Source organism: Ambystoma mexicanum, chromosome 2p, assembly GCF_040938575.1.
Source record: "Ambystoma mexicanum isolate Mex_15411 chromosome 2p, UKY_AmexF1_1, whole genome shotgun sequence".
Lineage (NCBI taxonomy): Eukaryota > Metazoa > Chordata > Amphibia > Caudata > Ambystomatidae > Ambystoma > Ambystoma mexicanum.
In genome coordinates this window covers 419735173-419747619 of record NC_090923.1, presented here as the reverse complement: position 1 = coordinate 419747619, position 12447 = coordinate 419735173, and the positions used below count along the sequence as shown (strand labels likewise).

The following is a 12447-nucleotide window of genomic DNA, read 5'->3' as shown; positions in this document are numbered from 1 at the left end:
TGCCGTTTTATGGAGAATGGTTCCTGTCTGCAATAGCTATATTGCTTCTCGGTGGTCCCTGGGCTCCTGCAATGGCTTGCCCATCTGGAGAGGCGCGTGCGATCCAGACTACAGGCGAGTTTCTCCATCACACAAGTCGCCTATTCTTTGAATTGGGAAGCGTACCAAGTGCACATCTCTTCATTAAAAGAATGGGAACGTGTGCTGAAATGGAACACACAGCTAAGTACCTACCACCCCCCCCACACCACCACACCCCCACCCCACCCCCAAAGTCTCAAATGGTACGGTCAAGGGGTGTTGCTTTCACTGCTGTCAGACTCTGCTCCTTGAAATTGTATAGTTACACCTTTTAGTTCATGAAAGCCTGCTTCACCCGCCTCCACCCACTGCCAGCAAGGCAAAGATGAATTTAAATCTTCACTTTTTGTGTGCGCACATTTCGAAGTGATACCCATTTCATCAATTCCTCGAGACGCGTTCCTTGCAGCAGTGAAATTGTTTGCCATTTCCTAATGGAATCAGTAAACGAACGTCGTCATTTTGTTTGGTCATTTCAAAATGGGCCTCATCGGTGAACTGCACGCAGAATAGTGCAGGCCCTGCTGCTGTCAGCCACACGCTGCGGCATGGTGCTCAACTACTATGCGTTCCAGACCCACAGCAAGGGCTCAAAGCTCACTTTTGCCAAGTGGAAGTCTCTGATATTTCTCCATGTCTTGCCCCAATTATGACTTTATAAATTCAAAGGAATTTCCAGTCTGAAGAATGTTCAAGCTGTCCAACTACTTGCTGCTGAACCTTGCCCCTTTCTTTTGGTTAGCAGAGTGATCTGTTTCTCAGCCTACCCAACAGTGTGCACCAATGCCCTACACTTTGGAAATCAGAAGGCAGTAGAATGTAGGACAATGCCATCCTATTGTGTGCGTGTGATTGTGGCAGCCGCCTGGGGTTCAAAATAGTGGAGTCTTGGATTTATAAGGGTCTGCAACTCAGTGCCCAATGTATACCTCTATAGGAATACTGGAAGTTATTCAAATTCAATTAAATCCATGTTTGTTCATTACAAAATAAATGCATTCTGTTGTGAGTAGTTGATCATGCATCTGCTTGCATGCAGGGCCGCGGCGGGCGCCTGCCTGCTTTAATAAGCCTGAAACACTTGGGTATAGGCGCGTTATAAATGCCATATCATATCAAGAGAAGTTTCCTGTGCCAGTTGTGTACTGTTATTGTGCCTGCAGTAAGTTAAGTCTTTTGTGATCTCACCCCTTTCTAGGAGTGGAAGTTGGCAAAGATGAAGAGTTTACAGTGGACACAAGCGGAGCAGGCGGACAGGGCAAACTAGACGTTGTGATTGCTAGCCCGACCAGGAAAGCTGTCCCGTGTCTAGTTGAACAAGTGCCCGGCAAAGAGCGCAGCATTGCCAAGTATATCCCAAAAGAAGAAGGCCTTTACATGGTGGATGTGAGTTATGACGGTAATCCAATTCCAGGAAGTCCATACACTGTGGAAGCAACTTTACCACCAGATCCCACAAAGGTAAAGAGAGATCTTTCGACAAGGTTTTTTTGTTAAAATGCTTACATCACTACATGCAATTAAATCAGTGAACTAACTTTACTGACCTTTTGCCTCATAGGTTTGGTGGTATCCCACCAGTAAATCAGTCGGGATACCACCACACGGTAATACCGTTACCGGCACTTGATCTGCGGAAATTAGCTGCAGATTTCAAGTGCCAGTAAGAGCAGTTACTCAAAGGTCTGCAACCTTTGGCTCTCCAAATGCTTTGGACTACAATTCCCATAATATCTGGCTATTGACAATGCTGGTTAGGGATGATGGGAGTTGTAGTGCAAACCATCTGGAGAGCCAAAGGTTGCCAGATCCCTGTAATAAACTATACTGTAGCACTTCCCAAGATAGACTCAGTTGTGCCAACTCCGTCTTTAATTCTTCTGAGAATTTCACATATCAAGTCCCATTGAATTGGGCTATAAGAACAACTTTTGCAGCACTTAGAAATGGGAGTATCTTAGCTATGAAGCACCATCGACAAATCTGATATAATTGTCCATGCATATGTGTATGCATGGTGCTGTGGAGTTTGCATAAGCACCGTTGTTAATCTTCCTTAAACTGGACCAGTCATCAAGCTAAGGGCATTCTGGATGGCTGTTTTTCATACCATCATATTAGTCAGAGAGGCAAAAGGTAGCAAAGGGCCATGTAAGAGAGGACAATTTTCAGATATAAGATCCCCCCCACACCCCCAAAACAATTATGTGACTCTACAAGAGGTTTATGCCTAGGTTGATGCTCTTAACTTTTAAGCATTTCATTAAATGTGTTAAGTGGGTTGAGAATATGGTTTCAATACTAATGCAATAGTGGGAGTCCATTTCTTGCATGGACATAGACTTGTATTTGCGACACATTGCTCCATAGAATAATGATCGCATTTTACACAGCATAAAACTATTGGTGTTGGAATCTAGCCACAGACATCTCTGCAATATTAATGTAATCTTTGTTCTGTTATCATTTATTGCAGGTGAAAGCCTACGGTCCAGGCCTTGAAGGTGGGCTTGTTGGAAAAGCGGGAGAGTTTACAATTGACACGAAAGGAGCCGGGACAGGAGGCCTGGGTCTCACTGTGGAAGGACCGTGCGAAGCAAAAATTGAATGCTCTGACAACGGTGATGGGACATGTTCTGTTTCTTATTTGCCCACTAAGCCTGGAGAATATTTTGTCAACATCCTTTTTGAAGAAACGCACATCCCTGGTTCACCATTCAAAGCAGAGATTGAAATGCCGTTCGACCCCGCCCAGGTTGTTGCGACCGGTCCTGGTCTTGAGCGCGGGAAAGTTGGGGAAGCCGGGTTACTTAACGTTGACTGTTCACAAGCAGGACCAGGTAAACTATCTATGGAAGCAGTGTCTGATTCTGGTGCCAAGGCAGATGTTGCAGTCCAGGATAACAAAGATGGAACCTATGCAGTCACCTATGTACCCCTCTCTGCCGGGATGTATACGCTCGCCATGAAATATGGCGGAGAACCCGTTCCAACGTTCCCTGCGCGTGTAAAGGTTGATCCAGCTGTGGATACCAGTAAAGTTAAAATATTTGGCCCAGGAATAGAAGGAAAGGGTAAGTGATTTTGTGAAATGAATAACTTAATCTGTTCATAGACACATACAACACACACACATCCCATCCATGCCCCTCCATCCCCCCAATTATCTCTAGTGACTTGTTGGATTCCTAGTGTTCTTAAATGTCTATTACTGTGCACTTGGATATACCTCTGTAAGGTTTTATGGTCTAATAATTCTTCTGATCCACACAATGGCAGTAGGTGGATCAAGCAGTATTCTACGTTCCCTCCTAGTGTCCCCAACGCTTGGGAGGTCAGAGCGTGCCTTTTCTTGAGACCTCCACAGTGGCATGGACTCCTTCCTCTGTGCCTCGGATAAACTGCTACAATACCTTTACGGAACTGTGGATTTGACTCGTCTAATACCAACTTTAGCAACTTTTCTGATGTATTTCTGTCCTCTGTTTCTTTGGTGTTGATTCACAAACATCGTTAAATATATTTTGTTGTGAAATATTTTGTCAGCACGACACACTATCCCTTGCTGCTTCAGCTTTAGGGGCACAGTTGTGCCTTTTTCCACCTACTGAGTGAACACATACCAGGGGGAGCAACTTGTAACCCTACTCATGGTTTCACCCACATCTCCCATGAACCCGGACCATGTGCTGTGCTGGCTAGGGTTGATGGGAGTTGTAGTCCAAACTAACAGATGGGTGGCTGGTTGGCTACTCCTGCAATAGATTGTAGGGAGACCTATTCTTTGGTGTTAATAATTGTTCTTGCATTACGCTAACCAAAATCTTTATGCTAGTACTGTACATCTCTCTGTCCTATGTTTCTGGCACCACCTTTTTGATTCAACATAAGAAGCCCCTTTTTCAACTTGCACACCTCTATCACAAGCTTGGCTATTTGTCTCTGCAGTCCAGTGCATACTATTTACACATTACCTAAACCACAGTCATTTCAATGCTTCATTTTCCACAATGTGTTGCCTTGCAATCTCATTCCATTTTTACCGTTATACCATTCACTTTGGTTATTTGTTTCCATCAAATAAACTCCAAATTCTTGTAAATATTAACTTTGCACTGCTTAAATATGTTGAATTCCAAATCTTAACATCAGCACAGACTTCATCCCCTTTTTTTCCCGTTCGTCTGTAAACATAAGTATTGTAAAGCAAATGCCTCCTTATTGAGCATATGTCTGATTTTCACATTTTAATTTTGCCATGTGGATAAACTCCACTGTTCTTCCACCGATACATACTGATGTTTTGTGAGCTTACTTTACAACAATCAATAGTCGCTGTCCAAAATTCCTACACCTTTTTTTAGTCTCTGCATTATGTCACCTTCCATAGCAGGCATCTGGTCCTGCATTATCCTGTGCAGAGGCAGCACTGCCTGTCTTCATGAAGACCCATCTTCACTTTCTTCTCTGGACAACTCTGGTCTCCTCAGCCTCCAGTCCCTTCTTCATTGAACATAAGTCCTCTCTGTGCTCCTTGATAAGTGAGAGGGGGGGTATTTAAAGCAAACCTACACATTTGTCACCTTGATTTTATTATGTAATGTTATTTAAAAATGCATATCTCTTTGCACCGCAAATGAATATATCTGTTTATGGACTGATGACTTCACAGTGATTGAATCATTTCAATTCTATTTACCACCCTAAAGATGTTTTCAGGGAAGCTACAACCAACTTCTTGGTGGATGCGCGGCCACTAACAAAAACTGGTGGGGATCACATCAAAGCTAGCATCACTAATCCTTCAGGAGCGTCCACCGATTGCTTAGTCAAGGACAACACTGATGGAACGTACGCGGTGGAGTACACTCCCTTCGAAAAAGGTAGTATACTTGAACATACAATGTGATTCAAAAATGGCTAGCTTAATGAAGCAACTTTAATCGAAATCCATCTATGGCGGTAAGAATGCTGGTCCACAAGTACATTCTTGGAAGCATCAGTTGCGAAGTGGTTATGCCTTCAAGGTGGTCCTCTCTGGGGCTAGTTTCTCTTCCGGGTTTTATCAGAAGGACCCACAGAACTTGGAGAAGCATTGCTTGTCTGAAAGAAGCAGTAAGGCATGGAAAATCAAAGCGATCTGCCATCATTTGGCTGAAATTAGTCATCAGAAATATCACATATCCCAACCAATAGAAATCAAGTAACTATGTTTGTTTTTATATCTTAATAAGAGCAGCATCTTTAAGCGCAATTCTTTACATCTTAATCCATATTTTTTCACATGGAGCCATTCACCCTATATATTATTGCTCTGCTGTTTAGCTCATGTGAATCTTAAGAACTGACTATTGCTTAAATGGTATTCTCCATAAATTACAAAAGTAATGCCAGAAAACGGCTGGCTTCATTGGGTATGCTCATTGCTGCTCCTAGTGCAGTACAGAGCACTATATTGCGTGTTCCCGCTCTTAATTCCCTTAAGAAAAGAATCCTTGGCTTTTGAAATTCTTAGTAAATGAGAAACCCATAATTTATCCACATTATGCTACAGTCATTGTGCCATACATTGCAGCCACCTGCTCTGTATTGCTTTTATTTACTCAGCAAACATTATGGTTGGCCAAATTTGCTAACTGTTAGCAGAGCCTTCTCCTGTTTTCTACCCAATGCCACTGCTGACCTTGTGTCCTCCAAATGTTACGAGTCCATAGCCCGGTGCAAGGTGGGAAAACGCAGCCAACAACTGCCCTTGCAGGCATAGGATGCCCTCTTTTCTCTCCTTTTCAGCCTTTAAGTCCACCTAGGAAAATACATTATTTTATTAATTTTCCATAATAATTTGTGTTTGTTTACCTGACCCTCCTTATCTCGGACTCTGGTGACTTTAGTGTTGCGAGTAACGTATTTTGTGATTTGAAGTTTATACACATATATGCACTTATTTTATTTAAGAGAACAAGTTGTCCATTGTGGTGATTTTAGTTGCACCTTACTCCTCTTTAGTTAATTCTAAAGGAATCAAAACATGATACTCTGAGGAGTGATGTCTTCTCCAGATTGTCTTCATAAATTGTGCTTTGTAAGGCTAGTCAATTACGTATACCGTATCACTCTATGTCTGGACTTTTGACAATGTACAAAAACATTTTCTAAAAAGATGTACTGTTTCTCTGATGTTTCTGTATGGACAGCCTTCGGCACAGTTCATTCATGTGTTGGGATTCCACATTCAAATAATACATTTTGCATGCATTTCAAATCCTTTAAAGGTATGCACACAGTGGATGTGTCCTATGACGACGAACCACTTCTAAACAGCCCTTTTAAAGTGGGTGTCACCGAAGGTTGCTATCCGTCACACGTACAAGCCCAAGGAACGGGGCTGAAAGAAGGCCTCACCAATAAGCCAAATGCCTTTTCTGTCATCACCAGGTAATTCATTTAGTTCGGTTGAAGTCTTATGGATTACTTATTTTTCTTTGACGTGTTGTTATCCGCATGCATTAAAAAGACTATAAACATATTCTTAGAGTGGCCCCCTCCTTGACCCACAGGTTGTCCTCTGCCATGGACCCACAGCTCCTGAGCAAACTGATGTTTTTGGGGTCTGCCAGACCTCTGACTCCAAGATGTTTTCCTAGTGGTTCTACGAAAGGTGTTCTAGTTCTGCTTTCCGGGAGGTCTCGTTGGCACTGGAATAATTAAATGGAGAAACGTGTCCTGCTCTTGGCTGCTTACCTGTTCCCATGATGGTTTCTCCAGGGCCTGCCTTTCCCTTTATTGATTTACTACATTTGTAATGCACACCATTATATAAAAGGTCTCCGAGTGCTGGTGACCGAGTTGCCTAAGAGAAAAGATATTGTTCGATATGGGTTCTGAAATCAATCCGACTTGGCACAATCCAATTGTAATGCATTCTAGATTTGTATGCCTTGGACCCGACAGTTCTATCCAACTCTTTGTCATTTACAAGGGTGGGTCCGGGTGAGAGTTAGAAGTTGGAACTAGGATGTGATTGTGCCACCCTCCTGCACTGCCTCCTGGCCACCCCTTGCACTGGGGACTGTATCTGTACCTATACAGCCCCCCCCCCATTTTCTTCTTTTTCTGCACTTATCAGACTTACCCAGTCTGCTGCCTTAAACACAGCACTTGCCACTTGCTGTCTGCACTACCACTGTGTATTGCCTCCATTTTCTTTTTATTTTATTTGTTCTTATTTATCTGCTCTCCTCTGCACTTTTCACTCTCCCTTCCATGCACTTTTTCCCCTTTTCCCTTTCCCATGCACTTGCACATTCTCAATGTCACTGGGCCTAGTAAGATCGTTGTTGTGGTGTTCTCCCCTGTTCACCTCCCTTGCCTAGTCGCGCTCTGAAACACCTGTGTACGAGCGCGATACAAATAAAATATCATATCATATTGTGAAGGAGAATATGGCTGCACCTTCATCAGATCATGAAGGCATTTAAAGATTTAACATGCAATTTTAAATTGGACTTGGTGGTAAACTGGTAACTGATGAAGGGGAATCTCTTGCTTTGGATGCAGTCAAACGAACAAAGACCACAAACAATGCATAAGTTATCATTCTGGACACGTTGCAGGTTGGTATGGAGATGATTAGAAATGCCTCAGTAAGAGGCATTGTAATTGCCCAGTCTTGAATGCATTGCTGCCCTGACAACAGCAAACATCCTGTTACTGATGGAGAGGGGAGGCATAATTCTACATGTGAGATTTAAAGAAAAAAAAAAGATTTTTAACTTTTGACAATTAGGTTACAGCAAGGCCATTTCCGATCCTTGTGAATCTGCTTAGAATCCCATGCTGTGCATATAGTCCGACATCTAGTGGTAACCGCAGAGTATTGCATTTTGCCTTTCGAGAATCGAAGGGGGATGTCGACATAGGTGTGCCTGTTGTTCATCTCATTAAGTTAGAGGTCTACTAGCCAGAAGATGGACATGAAGATTGGAAAATGTTCCCTTTGATTCCCTATTTGCTTTGGCTAGCCGGATGTTATCCACGGCCCCTGGTGTAACAAGGCCGCCTGAAACCACCACCCACTTCCACACTCTTCCCCGGACCAATGTGGTCCCCAGGAACCTCCCTGTATTTGCTGTCTTGTCTCTTCTCTGACTCGTTCTTCAAACGGTTGCTCTATATCCACCTCTCTAGCCTTTTTGCTTCTACTTACTCCACCAATACCCATCGTGCTCCCGGTTCAGCAGACTCAATAACTTCTCATACTCATGGTAACTTCTCACGTTCTCACTCTGTCTTTCGTGCCAACAATTCTCTCCCTGTTGGTCTCTTTCACTACAGGTTTCTCCCCAACTGTCGTCTCCTACCTGCCTCTATCATCTTCTGTTGCCTTTCCAGTATTATTTTTGTCTGGTGTAATCTGTAAGGAAGGCATGGTATTAAACAGTAAGATAGACACAACTGATCACAGTTCAAGGGTGGTTATCGACCTTTAATTGGGTTTGAAAAATGCCATCCTAAAGATGGGAGCAAGCTACAACCATCAAATAATAACGCAGTCCTCGTCGAGTCTGTCAAAATGAAAGGGCCTATACTAATAAACCTATTTCCAATTCTTCTAAATACAAATAGTTTGGGATACAATGTTATGCAAAAGAAAAGTGTTCAAGAAATGATGCGTCAGAATATTCAAGCCGTTGGTTTCCCTTCCCCACATTTTCAGCACGGGACAAGGCGGCACACTCGAGCTTAGCACACTCTCTGGCTTCTCTAGCACGAGGATGCAGTTCAAAACCTCAACATCAGGGCCTTCTGTGCCAAAGTCATTTTTTCAGAGGGCCTGATGCAACACAACAAACAAAGTTCCTTTCTTCTTAGGATTTCACATATACCACTTCTCTTCTGATTTACTGTTCAATCTGGGCCCCCCTCCGCCGGGCTCAGACCCACTTTAACACAAAATCTTCAATTGGTCTCCCTCTGCCGGGCTCGGAGCAAATTCATCTACTTTTTCAAACTTTCTCTAGTACATCAAAATCAAAGACTTTCGATTCTGCGTGGAATTTTGCTTGAATCGTCGCAGGACCAATTCGATTCACAATTACTCGTTCTCCTCTTGATATAACCTTTTTCTCACTTTCACTTTTGCCACTTCTCAGCTGGATACCTTAGAGAGACCTTCAATTGAGCACCCTCATGTTGCCGGACCACTCTGTCAAATGTATTGTATGTCGCCTTTAAAGTTCAGTCACTCAATCAGCAGTTCAACTGGCGTCTCTTATAACACACGTTTTAACCATGTTCATTCCTGCGCTTGCCATACAATGTTTCTGCTTGCAACCTTGGCTTTAACACAGATGGTTTTGTAACGGTCTCCCGAGCTCATCGGCTGTAATTATTACACCGATGCTGCTTTATTCTTGGAGTCAAGGATGGTACCACAGCGGCTGATGATTCTACCCACCTTGATTGACGCGGGAGGGACCCGGGTACCTCCAACACACAATTCTTCAGCCTGGTTTCCTGATCTTACACATTCTATTCTCAAGGTTTCTGGAAAGTAACAGTTCCTTGTCTAAAAGGTCAAGTGAACTTCCCTCCTTGCGCGGTATTCTGTTTTGCCGCATTTCTACTCTCGCTTGGCTAAAATCTCGAAACTGCTGTTTCCTCGTGTACTTTGCCTCGCTCAGAGTGTGCTCTTGTGCTCCGCCTTTTTATCCGTGTGGGGAAGCTTAATGCAAGTCAGGTGGGTGTGATGGTCAGTAACTGCCTAACCTCGCCTGACCATTGTATTGGGACACATCGAGCATGCTGCTCGGGTGTTAGTCTATTTTCTCTCATAGCAGGCTGTCCATGTGAAAGTGTTTGTATTGTAAAGTGGGTGGAGGGGGTAGAATTCATAAATATCTTACCTTGTAGGATGGGGTAAAAGTGTTACAGGGGATACCATGTCTCACCATCCAGTGTCCCACTTCCAGAAGACCCCTCACCCAGTTGATCCTCCTGTACTGGTCCACACCCAGGAACTGGAGCCAAAGCGATGGCTGTGTCCTAGCTACCTGGATGACAGATCCCTGGGGACTAGTGGGTGAGACACCTTCTGGTTTCTCACAAATCTCACTATTGTTTACTCATTCACTATTGCATCCCAGATGGTACCCCTTTGGTCTTTCTCCAAGCGAGTACTCTTCCCAAGAAGTCTTTTCCTGTTTCTCTAAAAACCTCAATATTCCCTTCCAATTAATTGCGCTCTTCCCAGGTAGCAACCCTTGCTGTTTCTCCAACCTGAAACTCTTCTCATTCTTTTCCCCACTGCCACTATTCCCTTCTTTTACATTTAATGCTCGAACAGACATTCTTCTGAGGCCTCAATGAGGGACAATGTACACTTCTCTGCTTGCCATGCTGTTGCAGCTTTGCAGAAGTTGTCCTTCCGTGCCTCCAGCTTTTCCTCCCGTGTGTCTCTGTGTAGCAGGACAGGGATCCCCTGCAGGACTCCTCCTCGCAGCCCCCCTGTTGTTTTTCCAACTGCAACTCTGTTCTGTACGGGGCCACTCATTTTATACACCTGGGTGGTGTCAATTGGTTGCAGGTGTACGTGATTGGAGTGCAGTGCCTGATCCTGCCTTGCCTCTATAGTGTGACAATATGGTGGATTCCCATAGGAAATCATGATATTGCTATTCCTATGGGAAATCTTATTCCTCTTTCTTTGTTCCTTTTCATCTCAGTATTTGGGGAGGGGGAGACGGAATGTGTAGGTGAATATCTCATGACTGAGGAAGAGGGGTAGAGGGAAAATAGGGGAGGGGGAATGAAGTGTACCTGGCCGAGGAACTTTCCCTCTAATCCCCTGAATAAAGAAGGGGGCAGCAGTGACATACCCTATGGTTTTTCACACAGAGAGTACCACATCATTGGGCCATGTGCTCATTGTCAGGTGGACATTCAGGGGGCGGCCTAAGGTAATATTAGACCCAAACATCATTTTGCACTGGCCTTGGCTATGTGCATTTCATCAACCAGAATCTCTCCTTAAGGCTGCCTGCTCTTCTATCAACCCAGTGTATGTTCTTTGTATACAGAACTCCTCTGGTAAGCTTGTGTGGAAGTACAGGATATCTTTTAATCCTTCTGTCGGTTTTTGGTGACTAAGCAATTGATTAATTTCATCTTCAATGATGCTTGCCGGAGTGGGAAAATGCTATTTGATATTTTTGTCGGCAGAGAGCGAAATGTATTTGCACATGTTCCACAGATTCCTTTCTTTCCTCAGCAGCATTGCTAGAAGGAACAAAGTAACAATTCTATTGTTATCAAATATATTTCCATGCACGTGGGGCTTTGAGTGCACCAAATGGAGCTTGTCAGAAAGGCCGACTACTCACAGTTCCCACAGTTTATTGGCTGAGGACAACCCAATTACCATTTTCTTGCTCTTACTTGCAAGGTCTGTGCATAACTACCACTGCCCCTTTGCAAATTGTTCTTAGGTATGTAAAAATGTATCTTTAGTTCATGTCTTGGAAAGAAATAAGGGTATACCACAGGCGAGCAAGGCTAGGCAAGGCAGTGTACTTGATTCTACCAACACAGTTCTCCCCAGGTTTCTATGAGTACACGCTGGCTATTTACCAGTTAACACATCAACTTTCTAGTAAGAGAGATGCTGAGGGTTTTGAAAGATCGTATGATTGGAGAAGAATAAAACATTTTGAAAATGTAGGCAAAGTCTCAAACCTACAGGATCAAGCAAATAAAGATCTACGAACTGTGATGAAGTCTGGACACCACTTTCATCGCTTGAACGAGAGGGGCCCCTGCATCCCAGAGTAATTGGATTTCTAGAATTTCAGAGCAAGAGCTGCATGCTCCCTGAACATGGTATATTTGTATCTATTTTTACTTTTACAGCACTTTCACCAAAATCCTTTGGCCTTTACAATAGAACATCGGTACAATTCATAATGAAGGGTATGGAAGGCGTGACCAATAGAGATTAGAAAATTAGTTTAAAGCGAACTTCGAATATATGGAAAGTGGAGGAAAAGTGAAATGTAAAGGAAGGGTGTGCCAGTGTTTAGGCGCAAGAAGTGCAAAAGAACAAAAACGAGAAGAGGCGCATGGTGGTTTCGGGACAGAAAGAAGAAAGAGGAACAGGGAACAAAGGGACCAAGCAGGGGTATACAAAGAGACCAAAGAACAGAGATAGGGAGGGGGCATAACCATACAAGGTTTTGTAAATGAAACAAAGTGAAAGAGAAGATGGAGATCAAACAAGAGAAGCCGAGATGAGAGAAGGCGTAATGGAAGAACGAAGAGGGAGCTAAAATAGTGAGTGAATGGTGGAGTTAAAGACAGAGTGCAGAGGAG

The 12447-nt window shown here is 43.5% G+C and overlaps 1 protein-coding gene across 4 annotated transcripts in view; it reads left to right on the top strand.

Annotated features, from left to right (window-relative positions):
* The window catches only part of FLNB (filamin B), a 626251-nt gene that overhangs the window by 429409 nt on the left and 184395 nt on the right, over window positions 1-12447 (top strand). For all 4 annotated transcript variants that reach the window (XM_069643780.1, XM_069643779.1, XM_069643783.1 and 1 more), the window contains exons 20-23: window positions 1280-1542; window positions 2558-3155; window positions 4791-4964; window positions 6354-6516. In XM_069643780.1, coding sequence (XP_069499881.1) covers window positions 1280-1542; window positions 2558-3155; window positions 4791-4964; window positions 6354-6516 — 1198 coding nt within the window. The remainder of the gene's footprint in view (window positions 1-1279; window positions 1543-2557; window positions 3156-4790; window positions 4965-6353; window positions 6517-12447) is intronic.